Consider the following 22,423-nt stretch of genomic DNA (forward strand, 5'->3'; position numbering starts at 1 on the left):
CAATTATTTTTAACGAATCAATCGGAGCTTTAAATTAATCGATTTTGCTTGATGAATGATCATGGGGCAATTTTTCCGGGTGAAGATACTCTAATAGATCCTTTCATGTGCTCCAAATTTTGGTAAGACTTACCAATTTGTGATGTTTCAGTCCACACGCCATGGTTGGTGCTGACTACTTTTGTTGGTGACCTTCCGCAATCGAGAACACAGGCTAGGAAAAGCAGTAACTGAAAATCTGATGAATCCTGCACGTAATGCTTCTGCCAAACCAGTGGATTGGAGGGGCGTCGTGTGCTCCCGCCAACGGATGGCAGCCCGGGTTCGCCGATTGTGTTCGTACCATGTTGGCATGACGGCATACTGTAAATCCAAACACGGCACGACTAGTTATTCATGTTGACCTTCTTGACACAAATACGACGTAAGAATTAACTGTTGGACGCGAATGTCGTGTCAATGCGAGTGCATGACCCACTATTATATGGAATCAGCCCGCTAACATGAAATTACATCTCTAAAACGGAACTTGAAACGAAATTTCGTAAAATCTATTTCCAAATGATAATAATCCATCACCAGTATGTCGTCAAATCCAATTGGAAAGCATGTTCATAGTCAATGAAATGTTATTAAATTCAAAATCGTTCTAGTGAAAAGCACGGACAAAATTGTCTTTTAGCTAATTGTGTATGAAAGGACTAAACACAGGTCGTGTCAATACTAACATGTTAGTTTAGATGGACTCTGCAAGTCAATTTCGTGTCTGGCGGGTTGAACAAAAAGACAGACACCATCATTAATCGTGTCTCGTGGGTTGACACGAAATTGATTCGTACACGATTAGCTATGATCTAAATCTGCTAATTTCATGTCGTGTTCGAATTGTGTTATTTTGTCCTGTCATAAATTGTCACCCTCTTCCTGGCTGCCAAAACCGTTCCAAACTTCTCATAATTGGATTGATGAATTTTCGATGCACGTACAAAGTAACAACGAAAACCCAATGTATAAAGTTGATTCCCATCCAATCAACATTTGTTGGTGAGGTGTGGCTATTCATGATTTCGTTTTTCCTTGTAAGACAAGAAAGCCCATTTTAGATAGGTTAACTTTGGCTTCATGACACATCCCACCAACTTCGTGGACTAGTTAGAAAGGGAATTTAAACCTGGGCAATTGGCCTAACTAGTAAATATAGGATTAGATGCACTTGATAGTAAGAGCAATTGGACATATCTTATGCATCTAATCCGCTCCGTCTCGAGGTTCATACACCATTGCTTCCGACGAGATCCGTAATAGCTCGAGTTCGAGCGATGATTGCTCAAGATCGACTTGTCTAATTTCAAGTCCAAGTTCCTGCTCACTAGCACGAAGCTTGCCATGCTCACGACCATAGCCGAGCTTCTATTATTAGTAGAAGAAATATTTGATAGCCATACTAAATGACACAAAAATCCTCATAATTCCACGATAGACCCACGGCATGAGCTTTTGACGATCGACCTCAAGCTCCTCTTTAAAATGAAAGTATCTCGATTTTCTACATGAGCCGAGCTCGAGCAGGAATTTAATACTCAATCAAGTTCAACTAGAGTTTCGAACGCTGAATATGCGAGTCTAGTCGAGTCGAGATCGAGCATGATGCGGTATCGGCTCAGACTCAAAGACCCGACTCGACTCCATATGTGCACCTAGCCTGTGCATTCTAAATGTAGGGTTTAAAGGCCCGATGCTAAATGTGATTGCTACTTGGTCCGCTCTAAACTCCGGGACAAATGTGAATTGCTCCGGTCTGGACTTTTGACCTATAAATGATACATTCCCTACCGGCCCAATTGAAATAGCCTATATTGGACTTTTTTACCCGACCCATATGACTTTTCGGTTCGGGCCCACCGAAGTAGAAGTTTGGCCCGATTAGGAGAATTAGTTGTTTAGATTTATTAGGCTGATCACGTTCAACGAAGTTGCCAATCCTAAAGCCCTAATCTCCACTTGTTACAACCAAACTCTACAAAGATTTCAACCTCAAAAGTTTCGCTATGAATTCCATGAAGCACCCTTGTTAAGGTGTCTTATTATTATGATTACATGGTGTTACAAAACGGACAAAATTGAAATCTGAATAAGAAAGATAGTTGTCCATTAATGTAATTGACATCCTTCTTTTTCATTTTGCAATTTGAATGTAGATCGCTGTCTATTTAGAAAATCATTTAAAATTCTTTCCTAAATTTGTCGGCTATTTCAAAAATTTGTCTCTCTGCTGTACAAATTTAAGTTTTTCCTCTGCACGCTTAACCTTGCGCTCTTTTATAAGTATGATCAACGATACCTGTAAATGTATTGCGACTAGTCTATTAGGTAATCAAGCATCTTTTTATCTAAGATGTCAATGTGATCGCTTGTTTAAAGTCTATAAAGTGATGTAACATTCTTGTATGAGATCTAAAAGGTTCGTGACTATAGGGGCACATCCAAAATAGATAACAGCTTTTGGGGCCGCATCCAAAACTTGAGGAACACGTCCAAAACTTGGGGAACAACCTTGAATGTGGAGGTGAATTCTGTTAGGATTCGGCGCACAAATCACAACGGAGCAAAGTGTGAAAGTGAGAAAAGGAAATTGAGACACAAAATTTATGCTGATTCACCCTTAAACTAGGGTCACATTCAGCAGAGAATTTCATTATAATCAACACCCATCACGTCTATGTTACATTATCCAATTACAAACGGAAAAGAATATATATAGTAGTAGCTATTTTTGGGTACAAGTTAAAATTACTAATAAAATATGAGTTCAAGCTATCAAAGTTCTCTGGAAGCTTGGGGGGCGTTACCCACGTGCCTTCCCGTCATTGGAGAGTATAAACCACACCCAATAGATTCTTAGAGACTCATGGCTATAGAAAGAATGTCTTAAGCATGAAGGACACTAGCACTCAGCCAAATGCAAGATTTTTTTCACTTATTTTATTCGAGTTTTCGATCCTAATCTTTTGTTTTGCTCAATTCTCGCTCATCTAAGCTTAGTTCATGTTCCTTTCTAATGCGTAAATCTTTCGGACGAATTATCCAATGACCACCTGTTTTTTTCATAGTTGCCAATACAGAGCTTGGTCTTCTTGAAAGAGTCTTCCTTAAGGGGGGCCGTCATCCCATTCGGCGAATTCTGGAAGAAACAAATAGAGCACGACCAACAATGTGTACTTCTCTCATTCCTTGACGCCATAATCATAATGGCATTACATCGTTTTGCGTGTTGAAAATGTTGGAAGATGCGTTTTTTGTATTACTTTGGAAGAAGGTGCTGCTTCTCTCTCTCCTCTTCATCTCCATTATGGACTCGATTTATACCGCCGTAAATGCCATCTTTCCTGCTGGCTAACTATTTTCAACAAGCCAAACGCATGAAAGCCCGAAAAACTTATAAGCTAAAAGCTCTTTCAGCGAAATAAATGCATCCTGGATGAGAGAATCGTGACTTGCGCAAGTTTCAAATTAGTTCGCAAAGTCAACGTCTGTGCTTTGTTCTCGAGTAATTAGCATGGGCACCTCACATGGAGCTTGCATAGCCTTAGTTTACGGGTCCGAGGATGCAGTAGACTTTCGTTGACTTTTTGGAAGCCCGTGGCTAAGGTTGAGGCTTCTTTATACTCACTCTTTCCTATTATTCTCTCTTCTTTAATATTTTTGGGCACTTGATTAAATGGAAACTAAATGCATGTTTGGTTTAGCATTTGAAAGGAGCTTTGGGGCTCTAAAGTCCCTTGGCCAAATACAAATAGTATTTGGTTCGTTTTTTGCTCGATTTTGAGAAAATACAATTGTATTTCCAATGGCCCATAAATGATGTGTTTGTTTCACTGAAAATCTCATCATAAAAGAAAAAGGCTTTTCGTAAAAATAAGTTCAAAGATGAATAGTATCCACGCTGAAAAGCACATAAAACTCTGTCTGAAGATAAAATCTGAAGAAATTTACTAAGCATCTGTAGTAAGAGACTTGTTATGCTTGGAAAAAAGATTTCCCGTATCAGAACTAGGAGGGGTGCTCTCTTTTGGCCGCAAATGCCGTCTTTCCCACCAGCTAATTATTTTCAACGAACCAAACACATGAAAGCCCAAAAATCTTATCAGCTAAAAGCTCTTTCAGTTAAATAAACGCATCCTGAATGAGAGAATCGCGACTCGCACAAGTTTCAAATTAGTTCGCAAGGTCAACGTCTTTGCTTTGTTATCAAGTAATTAGCATGGCCACCTCACATGGAGCTTGCATCCCCTCAGTTTACGGATCCGAGGATGAAGTAGACTTTCGTTGACTTTTGGATGCCCGTGGGTAAGGTTGAGGCTTCTTTGTACTCACTCTTTCCTATTCAGCTCTGACGTCGATTATAGAAAATATCTCGGAAGCGGGAATCAAAATTTACCCGCGTGTTGCCTCATTATTATCTCGTACTCCTCCCAACATTTGAAATTTTCCGTGCATGTGGTTTGCTCTTTATTATGTTCGAACAAGAACGTGCATGCGAAAGACCAGGCACGTGTCTAACTTTGGTCTGAGCTAACGCACCGGTTTCGATAAGCGGAGGACCTCTCCACTTGTTCTTGCTCATTGAATTGATCGTTTGATGAACGTCGCGTGTACATGTTGACCAAAAAATCTCCCTTCCCTCTTGGTCCCGTCACTGAATAGTGATTATCACAGGCAATTGTTGATCTCCACTCTCGCCGTGGCAGAGGTCGCCGTGGCTGAGGTCGGCCACCACCGCCGCTCCTCCAGCACCCTCCAACCCTCTCTCTCACATGGTCGAAAACTTAAAGATTGGGGGACCTCTTCCAATGACTATGACGGTGTTGGTTTTTATAGACTAAATCTATGTGATGACTTCTTTTCGCTTTTCTATTGGAATTCTTATAATTTGCGTTTCCAAAAGGGTGATTCGAATAGGTGATTGACATGTGGTGTACGCTGATCAAGCATCACAATATAAAACCGCTTTAAGGAAGGGGTGTTTCGCAGCTATTGGGTGGCTCTATCCGCTAGTTTGGAAGCGTTTGTTGGACTTTTGGAAGAAGTCTTTGAAAATGCAAATTCTGGTTGAAGAGGTTTTTCGAAAAGCAAGTAGTGTTTGATAAGTTATAATTTAAAAGCGCATTAGGAAGCAGCTTTGGTTTAAATGGTGTTTGAAAAATCATACTTTGTAAAAGACTTTGCTATTTCTTTTTCAGAAAAAAAATGAAAGGAACGGATCCCATAAACATACGCAGCGGATTACACGAAATTAACAAGCCCTAGATCATCTTGAATCACCGATTGGAGAAATACATCACGTAACGGACGTACCTCGTTTTTCACAGATTAAATGTACACAATGCAGCGAGAGAATCCGTCGCCTCTTTTGACGTTCCAGAGAGAAGATTGGGAGTTCGTCGTGTTCGTCACTTTTCTACGTTCTTTGTTCTTCATTGAGAGAACGTCTAAACAACGTTTTACGTTCTTGAATAAGATAACTTCCTTTTTGGCAGTTTATCTATAATGGGTCAAGGGCTATGATAGCCTACATGGGCGGACCATGGTCCTTCCCATGCACCCTCATTTTCTAACAAAAAAAAAAAAAAACTCAAAACTTGCGAAGGGCTCATTGACCAGTGAGCCAAATCTAACACCGGCGGCTCTTGCCTTAAGTCAAATAGGGAAAAGGCTCGGCGGCTGGTGAGCCGGATCTGACATTAGCGACCCTCACTTGAGGTCGCACGACCTCGGGGAAGAGCCTCTTGGGATCGTTGGAGTCGTGCGACCTCGGACGTGGCTGTCGACAACATGAGGCCTTCGCCTGGGGTGTTGCATGAGGTGGAAACATTTTCGACATTAGATAAGTTTAGTGAGGGCAAAGTTGAAAGAAAATTATATATTAGCATTTCGAAAATGCTCAAAACTCAAAACGTCTCTGCACTTGTTTTGGGTTGAAGGATTCAAGAGATCTTTGGAAATACAACTGCATCCTCTCAAAACTCTTCAAAAAAATTTGCCAAATGATACTCCCATTTGACCAAAGAGCTTTAGGTCTAGAAAGTCCCTTGAGAAAGTGGTTCCCAAATGCACCCAACATCACGTGAGAGACATCAAGCGGGGGACTCGAGAATAAAAAGTTGCATCCCCTTGAGTGGATGTGACTAAGTTAGCCAAATGATCTTGCTACATGGTTGCCTTCCTCAAGGACGATATTGATTGGCGGCAAAGATGTCATTGAGAATTGGAGTAGACTACCCCATCTTGGCTCGACGGGCCGGCAACAAATCTCAAAACCTACTTTAAATTTCACGTGGTCTCTTGAAACAAGGTTGCTTTTTCCCAAACAAATGGTCAAATCGAACGGTTCAACGGGATGTTGGAAGACTATTTCAGACACAACAACCGAGTGCCGACCAGAAGAATTGGTGGAACATGTCTCGAGTGTAAACCGTTTACGAAACCCCATCCAATCTAAATACATATTTAAAGAATCTGTTGATGGGCGTTATATTAATATGTGTTGAGATTTGTTTTTATTTGGTTGGATAGCCACCCTAGTTTGACTGCAAAACGTTATCAAGAATGGACGCTTCTGTATAGTCAAAACCCAAACGAAAAATTGATGGGCTCAAATATATTGTAAAAGAAAAATGCTTCCCTAACAACATTATTAAGAACGGTACAACTTCAACTGTAGATCACATACCATCACCACATATTTTGCATAAAGCAGTCATTGATTAGAGATCGTGTGATTAGAAATAACCGACAGTACTATAAGACTATCGGGCTAGCAGTTTCCAAAAGAATTGGTGGAACATGTCTCGAGTGTAAACCGTTTAGGAAATTCGATCCAATCGAAATATATATATTTAAAGAATCTGTTGATGGGCATTATTTTAATATATGTTGAGATTTTTCTTTATTTGATTGGATAGCTACCTTAGTTTGATTGCATAAACGTTATCAAGAATGGATGCTTCTGTACGGTCAATACCAAAACGGAAATAAACAGACTCAAATATATTGTAAAAGGGAAACACCTCTCTCGGGAGCAATACAATTTCAATCGTAGATCTACATACCATCACCGCGCATTTACGTAAAACACTTATTGATTGGAAGATTGTGTGGTCGGAAATAACCGACAATCTTGTCAGGCTAACAATTTCCATTGTAAAAATATATATTGTGGCATCAGCGGGTTTTTTAGTCGGAGGAAGAGGAAGTGGGCTTGCTGTGGTAAATGGGCTGGTGATCGATTTATAAGTGAGCAGGAAAACCTCATCTTTTGAATTAATTTCAGGATGAGAGATGCCCAAGATTACCCAATATTGACATCAGAGCCTAGGTTACCAACAAGTCCGGACGGACAGTCACATAGAAGATATATGGGTTGTTGCGGTTCCAACCCATCACCCGATTTGTAAGGGGGCGATTGTTGGGATTATCCCACATCTCTTGTGAAAGGGGCTAGAGGTCGATTTATAAATGTGAAGAAAAGTCTCATCCTTTGAGCTAGCTTTTGGAATGAGAGAGGCCCAAGACCACCAAACGCTAGTATTAGAGCCTAGGTTACCAACAAATTTGAACCCAACAAGTACAAGAGAGAGATACGAGTTGTTGTTGTTGCTCCGACTCATGGCCAAGTGTGTAGGGGAGATTGTTGCTTTGACCTAGGGCCTGATGTGTTAGGGAAATATTATTAGAGTTATCCCACATTGGTTGTGGAAGGGGTTGGTGGTCGATTTATAAGTGTGAGAGAAAGCCTCATCTTTTGAGCTAGCTTTTGAAATTAGAAAGGCAAAAAATCACCTAACACTCGGTATCGAGCTAATGTTATCAATAAGTTTGGACCCGGCAATCACACGGGAGATATATGGGTTCAATTGGATATGTTTGATGGCTCGAACTTGAGCTCCCTCTTGGTGATCTGTTCAAGTGAAGGTATCAAACTTTGATTGCGCGTTCTCAATGTAGCTTTTGCTTTTTTGTCGCAGACGGCCGAAGACACAAGAGGAACATACAAGGACGTCTTTTGTTAATTAGCCAAACGAAACAGAGAACACATGAAGCCGATCCTCAGCACGAAGGTCCAATGCCACTATTAACCAAAGTAGGCAAAGTCGCTTGTTGATCGGGGTGAGCAATTCTAAGTTCCTTCCACATTCTATCTGAAACTTGAAACCTACTCGTCGAAATCGGTTTGCAATCTTTTGGAACTTGAAATCTATTTTGCATATCCCGAAACCTTGAATCTACCTTATCACAGGTTCCAATATCAATTTCGGGGTTTACCCAAGTTTCACATATTCTTAATTGAACGATTGAAGTGAATTATTATTTCTAATGATCATCATTTGCTATTACAATCCACTAACCACAATTCATATTTAAACACAAGAAAAATACGAAATGTTAACAAAGTAAAAGTCTCAGCCATAGATTTCTATGGAAAAGCAAGCTCATATTAATGGTTTCGGATTACACACTCATCATCAAATGGCATGAAATATCGTATGATCGCACAAACACATTGAACAAGAAAAACGCAAAGACAAGTCTAGGTTCCACCTCATGAAACCTTGAACCTACGTGTCGGAATCGGTTCCTTAATTTTTTGAACTTAAAAAATCTACATTTCATACCTTGGAACTCAGAATCGAACCCGTTACACTAGTTCGGTTCTCCGATTCTCTATTCTATTATGAAATCATGCTTACCCCTATTGTCAACTTTATTTGCTTTGCTCGGTTGAAGATCCATTCGATATTCTATGTGAGCAGCTTGAAGCCTCGCCATCAAGACATGGGGCGGAGGACCGGAATGTACTCAATTAGCCAGGCATGAAGATTAACTTTCTAGTAGGCGATGCCGTGAAGGAGATCCTGGTCGAGCGGACTGTTCAAGACCGAGGCACCCGTGATGTCTACTCGTGCTAAAATAGATAACGTTTGTAAAGCCCTTTAGAGAGGTTCAACTACTCAAGCTCCCCTATCCCGATAATCCCTTGATGCACATTGCTTGTCCCATTGATTGATACAACCGAGTAAAACAATTTTTCACACAACCCGTTTTTCATTTTTTTTTCTGTTACAAACGATCTTGCGAATCGTGCGTATGCCTTGGCATCGAAGCATTGCACACTTGAGTCGGTCGATGTACTACTTGTAACGGAAGAAAATACACACCACATGGTCCTTCTAACTCTGCCGACGGCTCGAACCATGACAATAGTTCATTCCCCCTAAAAACACCTATCCTCCCGCGAGACCGGCAAGGGTTTCACATAGTCTAATGAAAACGAACAGTTTATGATTCGTAACCACTAAAAAAAAACAGGCTTATAGTCCGTATCTGCGTGTCATATTAGCCTTGTTTAATTCTTGTTAGCAATATAATTTCTAGTCAACATTTCAAATGATTGAATAATTCTAGTGGTTATATCTTACTCCACACTGCGAATCACAGTGTTCCATTCGCAGTCGTTGAGGCGCCCGCCTTGCTGGCGTTGAAGATCGCCGAACCGGCTAGAGGGATCGAAATTCGTGACATGTGAATGGAAGCAAAGGAGCAGTAGTTGCTCAAAGTCAGAGCTGAACAGAATATTGATTTTGTGCTTGATTGGAATTTGCTGGACCCGAAGCAAGATACGTATGCATTCGTTTGTACACCGAAGGTTTTCACGTTTGGGTTTCATTTGTCCGGTGAAAAATAAATATTCGAATTTTTTTTTTCTAAGGATGACCTCTTGTCTTGCTTACAAAATAAATTAATACAAAAATGTTTTCATAATCCACGAAAATGTTTAGCCATAGATACAAGCCATCAATTTTTTAGGAAAATCTCTTTTCTTTTTTTTTTCCGAAAGTTGAGAAATGTAAAGCAGGAGGAATTCTTATATACTTCGATGTATATTAAAAATAATATATAGAGCCTATTTATAGGCTTTAGTAGATAACTATCAAAGGTAATATGTCAATTAAGATATACGCACAATTTTGAGAAATACGGATAATCAATAGGATTATCAAAATAACTCAACTAGTTTTCTCTAACATCCCCTCAAACTCAAGATGAGTGAGCTTGAGTTTGAAATCAAGTTTAATAGCGCCACAAAAATTTGTTTCCCCATGAAATCAACACTCAAAGGCGGGCTTTGTGGATCATCATCCAGTGGGTGTTCGTAGTGAAACTCCCGAATCTGTAGGCCGTGAGTCTGATGGTAGTATTGGCTTCTCGAAACGACTCGCAAAAGGTCAATAATCGAAGGGGTATAGGCGGCGTTGTAGCATCAAGCGGGCTATACGGCTAAGTTGAGAAAATAGTTACCAAGCGATGTGGCCTACGTGGCTGGCATTGAAAGAAAACCACTTTTGTGAAAAATGCTCTACGCGGTGGTGTGTGACACAATCACCATAGTGCTTACTCGGACGGGAATTAGGCAATTGGTGAGCACCATTGAGTGGTACACTGTGCACCGGGGTTGTTGAGAAATGTAAAGTGGAAGAGATGAATTCTAATAAATTTCAACATATATTGAAAAGGGAGTACATAGATCCTATTTATAGCGACTATCAAAGATGACATATCAATCAAAGAGTTAACAGTATTATCAATATATCTTCAACATCTAGAGAAATTTTAGTTTTCTCTAGCGCCGAATCATCCAAACCTAATAGATGCGCCGCACAAAACATATAATTCGATAGGATGAGGAGAATGTTCTAGTTGAATCGGAAACGGAGCAAGTAAAGCTGCGGTTTTTACCACAGCGTAGACGATCCGAAGGAGCGATTTTCGAGCGAGACAAGCCTCGACGACAACCCGATTTGAAACGTCAGACGCGGGTACACCTACATCAGCATCACCACCAAAAAACCGAGAAAGCACGAGCCTTTTGCGTCCTCCTTCTCGCCACCTCCCCCGCATATGTAAGCGTGCACACCCTAAAGTGGTCACATCCCTAGACTCATCCTCCAATCCTTCACCTTCTTCGACTTCTCTCTCTCTCTCTCTCTCTCTCTCTCTCTCTCTCGGATTCGGGAATGGTGATGCAAAAGCTAGGAGTCTCATCCTTGTTCGGTCCCCCGCTGCTTTGGATTACGTTTGTTTCGGGTTTGCTATCAAAACTCGAGGGGATTTGAGACTCTTCTGCTCACATTCAATCGATCTTGATTCCCTCGAGTGTTACCGCCGAGAGTACGTAGAGTGAAATCCTTTTTGTGCGGGACGTATATCCTTGGTTCAATGCGCCTCCCCCCACCACCACCATCATCACCATCACCATGTCGACGGCCGCCTCGCTGTGTTCCGCCCTACAAAGATGTTTGTCTTCGGAGATTCGTACGCGGACACGGGGAACAACCCGAAAGCCTCGGCGAGCTCATGGAAGGTTCCCTACGGGATCACCTTCCCCGGCAAACCCGCCGGTCGATACTCGGATGGCCGGGTCTTGACCGATTTCCCGGGTCGGCGTCTCTCTTCCTCCGACATTTTCTCTGTTCCCTGCGTTCATATAATGAATAACAGCAAAAACCCTTTTCCAATTCGAGAACAGAAAAACCGTAACTCTGTTTCGTTTTGACGTATTGCCCGAAAAAACAGAGGATGACGTCCCGCTTATCACACCCGAAGAGGCCACCACTTTCCCTTTCTTCTCCCCGCGATCCTTTTGCCTTGGCCTTTATCTTCCACCTTTCCACATCAGATTCCCACCTTTCCATTATCACATGCCGAGAGGCCACCACTTCACCTTTCTTCTCCCTTTGACTAGCTGGTTCAAGGATCGCCATACCAAAGATATCGTATCTCCGTGATTATTACCGGCAAGTGGCAACAATTAGGCTCAATTGTGGGTTTACCATCTCTCGATCCTTGCTCCGACGAGTGACCCACCCGCGAAATCAATTGCTTATGAAATTCCTCTATTATCTCGGCGTGCATGACCTGTCCCTCGATCCGATTGTAGCCATGGACTTTGTCTGGAATCCGAGAGTCAAACTCAAATTACCCTATAAGATCGCTCATTAGAAGAGAATTATGACATGCTGCTTTTGTTTTGATAAGGACAGACGGCGACGCATCCGTCCGATCTTCACCCTTTGTCGCCCTTCTAACGTGCGGTCGTTGTTATTGCATGCAGCTGCGTATTTCGGACCGAGATCGCCGATACCATATAGGTGGAGGAAGGTCGGGTCCAAGTACGTGAAATACGGTATGAACTTCGCGTTCGGAGGGACAGGGGTGTTCGACACGCCGACCGCTCGGCCGAATATGACGGTCCAGATCGATCCGCTCCAGCAGCTCATCGCCGAATCTGTCTACACCGGACAGGATCTTCGGTCCTCGCTCGCCCTAGTCACCAACTCCGGCAATGACTACTCCGCTTACTTGGCCAGGAACGGCTCGATTCGGGTAATAACTCGTGTCGGATCTCGAGAACAATACATTTTCTGTTTGAATTTTGAAAAACAAAAGCGCGGGTTACTACGTTTCTTGCGGGAACACGTTGCTCCTCGGAAAGACCAGATGCATCCGAGGCCGGGATTTGGGCCACAAAAAATGCGCAATGGATCCCATCCTGTCTTAATTGCACCGGTTTTCACTCGGTCATGACCTCACCATCTTTTTAATCTTACCTAATCCCATCACTCAATGATTTTAACTAGAATTAGAGCATAATGAACCAGCCAAATAGGGTGAAGGGATTTATCGGAACCGAATCGGACGTTCACACAGAGAATCGAGAAAAATTGAAAGACGCACGAGATTATCCAGGTTCACCCCAAGATTAGAGTTACATCCCGCAAAGAGATTTCACTATATTTTTTTCGGTTTACAGCCAATTTAACTAAATACAATGATAAAATCGAACAAAATATATATGCCCAAAAACGGGCTAAAAAACCTAAAACCTAAAACCTCTTAATTCCACCATACGGTCAGTGGAACCCCCGTCGGGAGGCGCCGCCCCCGAACCCCCGCTCGCCGACCGGGCAACGGGACACCCGTGTCGGGGGCACTGCCCCCGAACCCCCGCATCCCACGCGTATGGATCATATGTCGTTGGGTAACACTTCGGTTTCACTAACCACACGTGGGCGTACCCGGTGTGAGAAACAAGGGTCCCCGAAGTATTCGCCAACTCCAACATAGGGAACCGGCCGGACGGGACCGAATCGGTTCCGTTCGGCTCCCGATTCCTAAAAGTGGAGTCAATGTCCGGATAGTCCGGTTCCCGATTCCAAAGGAACCATGACTGATAATTTTCTTGTAAATCCAACATAAACCGAACAGAAAATACTCATCCATGGCTTGAGTCATTTTCGTTGAATAAATTCGACCATCTTCTTTCGCTTTCTTGATCTTAAACAAAAAGAAATGAAATGACAGAGACGCCCCAATCGGAGAAAACAATGACTCAAACTTCTTGAGAGGCTTGAAAAGATGCCCGAAAGATGGATTTGTTTAGAGCTTTGAGTTACATATCAAATAATATGCTGGACGGCCCCGGGAAGGACTCAAATAATGACCATCTTCTTCTCTGTTTTTTTTTTATCGGTTTCACTGGACCGCTTGGGAATTGGGAGTGAGGTCTAAGTTCCGATCCTCGTGGGAAACCGGTCCGGACTAGAAACCGGCCTTAATTAGATCGAAGAAGAAGGTTATGGACTCAACGAGTCATGACTTGAATTGGAAGGGTTGAAATGATTATCAAAAGTACTCAAAACCTACAACAAATGGAATCTAATTTGTTTTTTGCGTACTCGAATGCATGATTAATCGATGAAACAAGAAGATGTGAATGAAGTCCCCAATCCCTTGGCGCATCTTCCTTCAATCTTGAACTACTAACCGGTCTGCGCATTCATTGGCTTTGTCTTCAATTGTCACTTGTCAATTATCGGTATTCTCAAGTTAATCGATGCTTTCTTTATGTTACCCGCATGAGTATTTGTCTCGTTGGTTGTCTCCGTTTGATGCGGTGATGCTTTAAAGTCTCGACGGTTTTGTCTACGCTCCCCAGGACTTGCCGAAATTCATAACACGGGTGGTGAACCAGCTCGCTTTGGACATAGAACGCATCCATGGCCTGGGCATGAAAATGATAGCCATCGCGGGTCTACAGCCCTTGGGATGTCTTCCCGGGACCACCGCCTCGGACTCTTTCCGAACTTGCAATGCGACCATAAATTCATTGGTGACCTTCCATAACCAGTTGCAAAGCAGGGCCGTCGCGAAGCCGAACAACTGCACCCGGTCGCCTCCTTTCGTCATCGTTGATCTCTATACCCCATTCATGTCCGTGCTTAATGACACAGGTAATTTATCTCGTATGTATTAAATATCTAGATCTCCCAAAAATTGGACACAACTTTTGAGTAATGGACCCAAGAAAATGTTAAGTGGTTTCAAACCACCTTGTCACCATACGTGGCGTGCGTGAATCTAGTCGGCTCCACTCAAAATGCGACATATGTCCTCTGACATGGACCGGCTGGAAAGTAAAAAACAAAAACATAAGGCTGTCTTTTCTCTCTCCTCTGATTGACCGGCTGAAAAAGAAAGCCATATGTTTTAATTTTTCCAACCGGTCCATGTCAGATGACGTGTGCATTTTAAGTGGAGCCGACCATGCCTCATGTACGCCACATGGGCCGATGATCGGCCATGGTGGTTTGAAACTACCGAATATTTCACCAAGAACAGGGTACCTCGGGCCGCCTAGCCTAGATTCCACAACTAGCCCGCCTTATCCCCGCCCCATCAAAGGAACACTGGGTTGACCGGGCCTTTGCACACGTAGTCTCCCTTCACGGATCGGCTTAAGTTTCTCGACGGGACAATCTAAACACGCTTGCGCAACTACAACCATCTTCTAATCCTCGGTTTATTCCTTGTTCTTTCTTTATCCATCCGTATTTCCAGGAAGTACCAAGTTTCCGGAGCCGCTGAAACCATGTTGCGTGGGGATAAACAGCAGTTACTCGTGCGGGAGTGTGGATCAAAACGGGCAGAAGAAATATGATACGTGTAAGGACCCGAAACGTATGTTCTTTTGGGACATGTTGCACCCCACGCGGGAGGGTTGGCGGGCTGTGTTTTCTAAGTTGGGATCCAATCTCAAGCAATCGTAGATTGATTATTTCCCACTTACCCCTCAATAATTCTCTCGTCAATAATAGAGTGTCCCTCGTGATCCCTTCCATCTTAATTGTCTAGAGCAATGTGAATCGGGAAGTAGTGTGATTTCTTCGAATAATTGTGTGTTTCTTTCACGGAATGAGCTCTTCGGGCCTTATTTGATTCTTGATTCTTGACACGTCGAAATACACACGTTGAATGGATGTCACGTAACAACTTGACAATGGGATTTTTTAAACTAATGTAGACAAAAGTAACCATAATCACCTATGTACTCCGACATCTATATCTTATTCTATCTTTTTAGTTCGTCGCTCTTGTAACTAAGTATGGCCCCTGGCGGCCAATGGTCTTGCATGAGACAAGTGGCCACCAAAGAGCAATTTGGGCAGCGTTGGGTAAAGCTACTTAGCTCATAAGCCCAGCCCGTCCCGTCCCGATAATTTGAGACATGTTTTTCCTACTATGGATGGGCTTGTATAACATATTAGGTCACACCTAAGGGCCTCGCCGCGGCACACGCTAGTTAACCTAAGAAATTTAGGGATAATGACACAAATGATTCATGAATTTTGGCTTAACTTGCAATGTGATCGCCAAAATTTTTAATTTATTCAATGTGGTCCATTAACTTTAGCCTGATATTTAATGAGGTCCCTAAACTTTTGGCACATGTTTAATGTAGCTCTTGAACCGTATGAAAATGTTCAATGTAATCCTCCTATTAAGATCGAGGAGAATATTGAATATTTTCATATAGTCCATGGACTAAATTGGACATGTAACAAAAGTTGAGGTAATACATTGAACAAATTAAAAGTTCAGGGACTACATTGTACATTGAATAGATTAAAAGTTTATGGATCATATTGAGCATCAAGCCAAAGTTTAGAGATCATTTGTGTTATTTTCCCAAAAAATGTATGAATACTTTGTTGTGGATGGGTGCGAGCAAACGTTTAAACCTAATGAAGGCCCTCCTAATGATCATCTCTATTTGTTAGCATATTTCATCGCATCCTCGGTGGCCGTGCCTCGTCACCGCTGTTTATCTCAAAACGCCACCAACCGTATCGCAACTCAACTCGAACTCCAATATGTTCAATAACGAAAAATTGAGGTGGTGCGCATCAATTTATATTAGTTGGCTCATAATCGTTGGCTTAACTTTTTTAGTGAAGTAAATCTAATTGGATGTGAAATAAGTGCTTGGTCATAGGCTTCCTCTAGTGATCTCTCTAGTATGTGGAGCCATATTAGATTTGATAATTAATTAGTCGATTGTCAATGTGGATTGGCTTTCGATGAATTTCCCAAATAAATAAATCTTGTGATCAAAGTGGTTGTTAGGTAAGGATTTCCATCAAGGTTCGGTCCGGAGGAAGAGCTGGTGATTCAAGTTAAAATGCGTTGGTTCAAAAGGACGACCGAAACAAAATGCTCACGCACGACAAGAAGAGTCGTTCATGAGGTGCACATGTGAGGGGAAAGAAACCTATATCTAAAATAGATGTGATGCTGGAACAATTGAAAACCGGTCGACCCATAATTCACTTATCAATTCAAACTTTTCGATGAATATGAGTCAAATTGAATAATTAAATCAGCGTGTTCGTAATTGGATTCTCTTCTAACGATCTCTAAATGAGATATTGACTATTCCGTTGCGCGTCAGATCATCTTTGATTTCATACCCTCGTGACACAATGGTATGAAACGAGCTAAATGTTTCCATATTCAATTTCTATGCCCTTGAAGCATAGAAATTGATTGTAAAGTTTGAAATGCCAAGTTTCAATGAAATTAGTGTTCTATATCATAACAAGGATCGACTGTCGAACACCGGAAGATATTCGACCGTATGATCATTTTGCCACCCACAAAGAACCATAATGACCCATGAGCGCAAGATGGACTCGAGATGACGTCATAAATGGATTGATGACCCGCTCGTATCATTGGATCCGGGCCACAGATCTAAATTGAAACCAGCCGAATAGATCGAATGGTGACCATGCACTTGATGCGTACACAATGACGTTTGGGCCAATTCTTTCGTCTTTGCGCGAACAACATCATGTCTCCTACTTGGGCATCTTCTTACGCCGGTTGGATCGATACGTACTATCGGGGTCATCGAATGTCAAGGCTTTATAGTGAACTTCAGGAAATATTATCGATGCAATCCTAAATCTATTGTACGGATGTCAATTTAGTTCTAAACTTTTCAATTTTGCTAATGTAGTCCAAAATCTTTGCGCGAAATTATAATATAGTCCTCCCGGCCAATTGCCACCGGAAATCACTAATGTAAGGTGTCATTTCGAATAAGGTTGTTCACATCATCATGCTACGTAGGACGATCAATGATGGCTGGACGTCACATGAGCAATTTCTGGTTGCACATCCGGGATAGGAAGATGGAGAAGTTATAACATAGATTTAATCTCTGTGTGTAGTCATTGACATGGTGGATTTCAAGAGATAATTACCAGATCAATCATTAACTTATCGTATATAATCTAAATTGCCAACTTTGCTAATGAAGTGCTAAACTTTGGCGAAATTTCAATATAGTCATCATGCCAACTGCCACAATCTCTGGAGATGCGCTATAACCTCAATCTCTCTCTATTGCGCACACAACTGCCGATACTGTTGGCCGGTCTTCTTGTCTTCATAGCCACATGCACTCTCTCTCTCTCTCTCTCTCTCTCTCTCTCATATCACAATCAAAGACGCCTTGGCGACATCGTATTCTTTGTCGAGGCTTGATTTGGGCTTGTCACTCATCGATGCCTCGGATGGACATGAGCCTCGGGATCCTAGGAACGAGCCTCCAACGTCATGTCTACTTTGGCAACGTCGAAGTGGGGGCCTGGCTTGGGATTGGGGCTCGTCAGAGGAGGACATGAGATGAGTGTGCATCCGGTTTCCAAGCGGAAAAAGACTGGAGCCAAGGATAATTGTTAGCTAGCACACATGCTTGAACTAAGTGGATTGGGGATTCATGGCATCAGAATTACTATTACTATTATGTTTAAAAAGTATCCACGTGGGTATCGGAGATGCAACATCGGTGTCAGGTGGCCAAATTGACTGAATTCACACAAGTGTAAAAGGTTTAGGATTCAATTGGCAAATATATATATAAATAAAGATTAAGACCGAATTAATACAATTGCAATAGGTTTAAGACTTGTTTTGATAATTTTCCCTCAAGATGATTTCATTATAATTAGTATCTTATACCTTCTTGTTACAACTCTCAATTCCATTATAAAAGTGCGATCCTCATGCTTTTACGTCGATGGGAAGTATGAATCACATCTTCAATAAATAAATAAAAAGCAGTCAAATCAAAATCATACTAGTGGAAGAATGGTGGCTATGGTGATTGTATATAGAAGTAGAGGATTATCTAGATCCATCGATTCGAACTCTCTTTTTCCCATTTCTGTCCCACTAATTCAACACGACAAGACAGCCATGACAAAAGCATTCTATTGTCTGTGGCTTGTCCAAGCGATTTCCAGTTTCTTCTTTCGGGATTTTCGGACCAAGAGTGCGCATATCTGCTGAACATATGATGAATTCGTTTAACAAATGTGGACGTTTAATATTATTTCAATTTTAGCGATGCCGGATCACAGGTTGTCGCCCGAATGTCAGTAATGGGGGACAATCATATCGAACGGGAAAATTGGTCCTATAAGTCATTAAAGCTATTGCACTTTTATCAGTTCAATTTTAAACATTTTAGTTGTATTAATTGAGTTATGAACCTTTTCATGTTTTACCAATTAAGTCTACTTGAAAAATTTTAATCGAAAATCGCCGACGTGAATATCGGCCATCCTACATAGCACGTATGATGCTGACATAGACAATTTTTGAACTTTTTTTGAATTTTTTATTTTATTTATTTTCTTTTTTTTTCTCTTTTCATTATTATTATTTTTTTTAAAATTGTAGCCAGTGAGGGCATCAAAGGTCGGTGGTCATCGCCGACCTAAGAAGAGGGCTACTCTTGCCTAATTTGGCGAAGGGTTGCCATCGCCGGCCTCGAGTAGCCCTCCCCGAGGGCGATGAGGGGGAAAAGGGGGAAAAAAAGGAATGAGATAAAGAAAATAAGAGAAAAGGAAAAAAAGAAATAAAAGGAAAGAAGAAAAAACCAGAAAAGAAAAATAAAATATTAATAAATTTGGGGTCTCGCTTTTTCCACTTACTTTTTGGCTAACACACTCCTTGAAATATAATATCCTTTGGGGGCCCCATTTTGTGTTTACTTTATTCTTTTATTCTTTTTCTTCTCTATCCCTCTCTTCTCTCTCTCTTTGCGTGTCCATCTTCTTCTTCTCGACCGCCTTCTTCACTCATGCCTCCAACCCAAAGGCCCCATTGGCTTCGCTCGCTTCTCTACGTAGCTGCCTCTCCCGGCCTTGACCCGCTCTCATTAAGACCTTCACGACTATTGTCTACTCTATCATAAAGAGGCACAAAATAGGTGAGGCATTGCTTGACCCCACCGTCTGCTTGAATGATTTTGATGATGAAGATTCAACCCATGATAATGGACTTTATGAACTTAAGAGAGAGAGAGCACTGGTAGAGAAAGAAGAGATTTTATCCATATGGATTTGCATTAATCGTAACCCGAGAGACGTGGCGTTTTCACCTTGAGAGCATCCAAAGTTGCGTGACACTCTATTGGTCACCGAGTCGACAAAGCCTTTGAATTTGTCTAAGTCGCTCTTGTTGTGGTTGACACAATTAGAGCAGATTCGGCTGCACTTTGCCACCAATTACTTCCCATTGCTTTCCTCGATGAGGTTTCGAACCATCTTCACTAAGTAGGCTAAGCTCGGCTCGAACTTGGCCACACCAATGGGTAATGGGTCAAGGCCGCGAGGGGCAGCAATGCGGAGAAGCGAGCGAACGGCTATTGGCACGTGATTTTCGATCCCTTTATATTTAGAAAATTAATTAAAATACCATAAAAATTCATAAAATTCAAAAATAAAGTTTGGAAGCCTTGGCCAAGCCTTAGGAACCAATTTTGAATAAAAAATATTTTTTTCAATTTTTTTGGAATTTTTAATATTTCTTTATATTGAAAAATACCTTGAAAATAGAAAAAATAGCATTTGTGACATGAAAAATATAGGAAAATAGGCATTATTCTTTTAATCCCAATTGCATTGTGGTCACTTTAGATCCTAAAAATCCGACCCAACTCCTTGATTTCTACAATTGGCATGTTGAATAGTATACATAATAAGTGGGCTGGTTTAGATTGATCGCTATTGTTGTTCTACCGATCTATCTTTCCCAATAATTAATTCTCCCTAACCACATCTTATAGGGATCATTGGCACCAAGCATGAGGGATGCTAGACGTTTGGTAATCTCTCCATCGACCAGGATCAAAGATCCGTTTAGGTCCTTCATCGAACCAAAAATCTCAAATTAAGTCTTTTCTAGTCCTCTTTTCATTTTGTGCTAGTTAGGACATTTTATTCTTACACCTTTAGTTGCATTTTGGTCCAATCACTATCACGAATTGCACAAATTGGGAAATGGACCTAATTAAATTTTCAATTTAGTCCCTCATTTTCAAATTGCAGTCAATCGATCACTTTTTGAGTGATTTCTATAACGACTTGAATTTTTTAGCTACTTAAGTTACAAGCGGGTTAGTGCTCATTGAGCTAGGCTTTATAGCGAACGTGCTTTTAGGGGATTATTAAAGTGTTTTGGACCCCGTAGAGCTACATTGTGCAAAATTGGGACAATTGGGGAAAATGACCATGTCACGCTTGCGTGACAAGTAACGAACATGAGGCAGTCTCCACTTGTACCCCACGTTTTCTCCACTTTTCCCCTCATACGATACCTCTTTCTCTCTTGGTTCCATAACTTTCCCCTCCACCAAATAGACCCTTTCTTCCGATAACCTCTCCTTCTCTCTTCATCTTTTTGTTCTTTATTTTCTCTTTGGAGAGCTTCCATCCGAGCGAGGTCTCGCTCTTGTCCAAGCGTCGACAACATCTTAGCTCATCAACAGTGAATTCTTGAGTCCTTGAACCGCGATAACAATCCTCAACATCGGCAAATCCCCTCTCACTCGCTCTTGAACCCGCACGGTACACCGAGGGAGGAAGATGTTGGTTCGAGCACATCCGGACAGCGATTCAAGCTCTGTTTATTGGGGTGTCATTGTGAGGTAAGTAGTTTACTAACCTAAACCACTAGATTATCTATTTTCGCTGGATGGTGTGAAATGGTGTGGTACAAGTTGTGTTGCTACTAATTTGGAATTGTCCCCGCAAGTCCAAATGAACAACCTTGTCTGCTCTATTTGTTTGTTAGAATGACATCCTATGACTAAGGGTAGTTGGAAATTGAGGGTTGATTGCTTTGGATGTCGTTGAGGTGAAGTGAATTAAGGACCAAAATATGTATAAGGTTGGTTGGCCATGAGCCCTACATGAATGGTCGTTTGGTTCTAGCTTCGAACGTTTACATTTTCGATTAAATTATGTACTTGAGATCATGGTAATTGGAACTAAAGGCCGATTGCTGTGGTTGTCGTCGAAATGATGTGGATGTGAAGTTGCCAAGCAAGGATGATTCAGTCTAGAGAGCAATTGTGAGGAGTGGATGGTCGTGAGCTTGTAAGACTTGATTAGGGAGGTCGCCGAGGGTTGATCATGTTGGAAGTCACCGAGGTGAAGTGAATTAAGGATCGAAGTATGTATAAGGTTGGTTGGCCATGAGCCCTATGTGAGTGTTCATTCGGTTCTAGCTTTGTACGTTTACTTTTTTATTAAACTATGTACGTAAGATCATGGGTAATCGGAAGTAAAGAGCGATTGCTTGCTATGGTTATCATCGAAATCATGTAGATGTGAATTTGCCAAGCGAGGATGATTCAGTCTGGAAAGCAATTGTGAGGAGTGGATGTCCGTGAGCTTGTAAGGTTTGATTAGGGAGGTATTGTGGGTCATATGTCGAATTCGCTACCGGTTTCGGTGTTTCTAAGGCAATTCGTGAAAGGAGACTGTATGGATGTTCGGCCATGGAGTTTCAAGGACTATCTACTGTTTATGTTGTATGAATTGCTTGATGTTTTGAGTAATCCATGAATTGTATGGCGAAACCGTGTCTCTGAGTGAACCATGATAGCAATGTGTTACTGATTGTTCTTTGAGCATCTTATTTTAGCACCTGTTATTGTGATGTACTCCTT

General features: G+C 41.7%; 1 protein-coding gene across 3 annotated transcripts; it reads left to right on the forward strand.

Annotated features, from left to right (window-relative positions):
- Positions 1–10,912: 10,912 nt before the first annotated feature.
- Positions 10,913–15,277, forward strand: LOC115742357 (GDSL esterase/lipase At5g03610). Of its 3 annotated transcripts, XM_048271907.1 has the most exons (6): positions 10,913–10,958; positions 11,071–11,142; positions 11,256–11,495; positions 12,170–12,441; positions 14,054–14,348; positions 14,956–15,276. In XM_048271907.1, exons 2-6 carry the CDS (start codon positions 11,073–11,075, stop codon positions 15,162–15,164), a joined length of 1,086 nt encoding a protein of 361 aa, XP_048127864.1. In that variant the 5' UTR covers positions 10,913–10,958; positions 11,071–11,072; the 3' UTR covers positions 15,165–15,276. The 3 variants fall into 3 exon arrangements, with proteins under 3 accessions (XP_048127864.1, XP_030532451.2, XP_048127865.1); XM_030676591.2 differs by lacking the exon at positions 10,913–10,958 and having other exon boundaries at positions 10,979–11,142; XM_048271908.1 differs by lacking the exon at positions 10,913–10,958 and having other exon boundaries at positions 11,030–11,139; positions 11,253–11,495; positions 14,956–15,277.
- The last annotated feature ends 7,146 nt before the right edge of the window (positions 15,278–22,423 follow it).

Source organism: Rhodamnia argentea, chromosome 10 (genome assembly GCF_020921035.1).
Source record: "Rhodamnia argentea isolate NSW1041297 chromosome 10, ASM2092103v1, whole genome shotgun sequence".
NCBI lineage: Eukaryota > Viridiplantae > Streptophyta > Magnoliopsida > Myrtales > Myrtaceae > Rhodamnia > Rhodamnia argentea.

Coding starts and splice junctions, on each gene's coding strand:
- LOC115742357 (XM_048271907.1), top strand. CDS start 11,073: ATGGTGATGCAAAAGCTAGGAGTCTCATCCTTGTTCGGTCCCCCGCTG. Junction 11,496..12,169: donor GGTCTTGACCGATTTCCCGG/GTCGGCGTCTCT, acceptor TATTGCATGCAG/CTGCGTATTTCGGACCGAGA. Junction 12,442..14,053: donor CCAGGAACGGCTCGATTCGG/GTAATAACTCGT, acceptor TACGCTCCCCAG/GACTTGCCGAAATTCATAAC.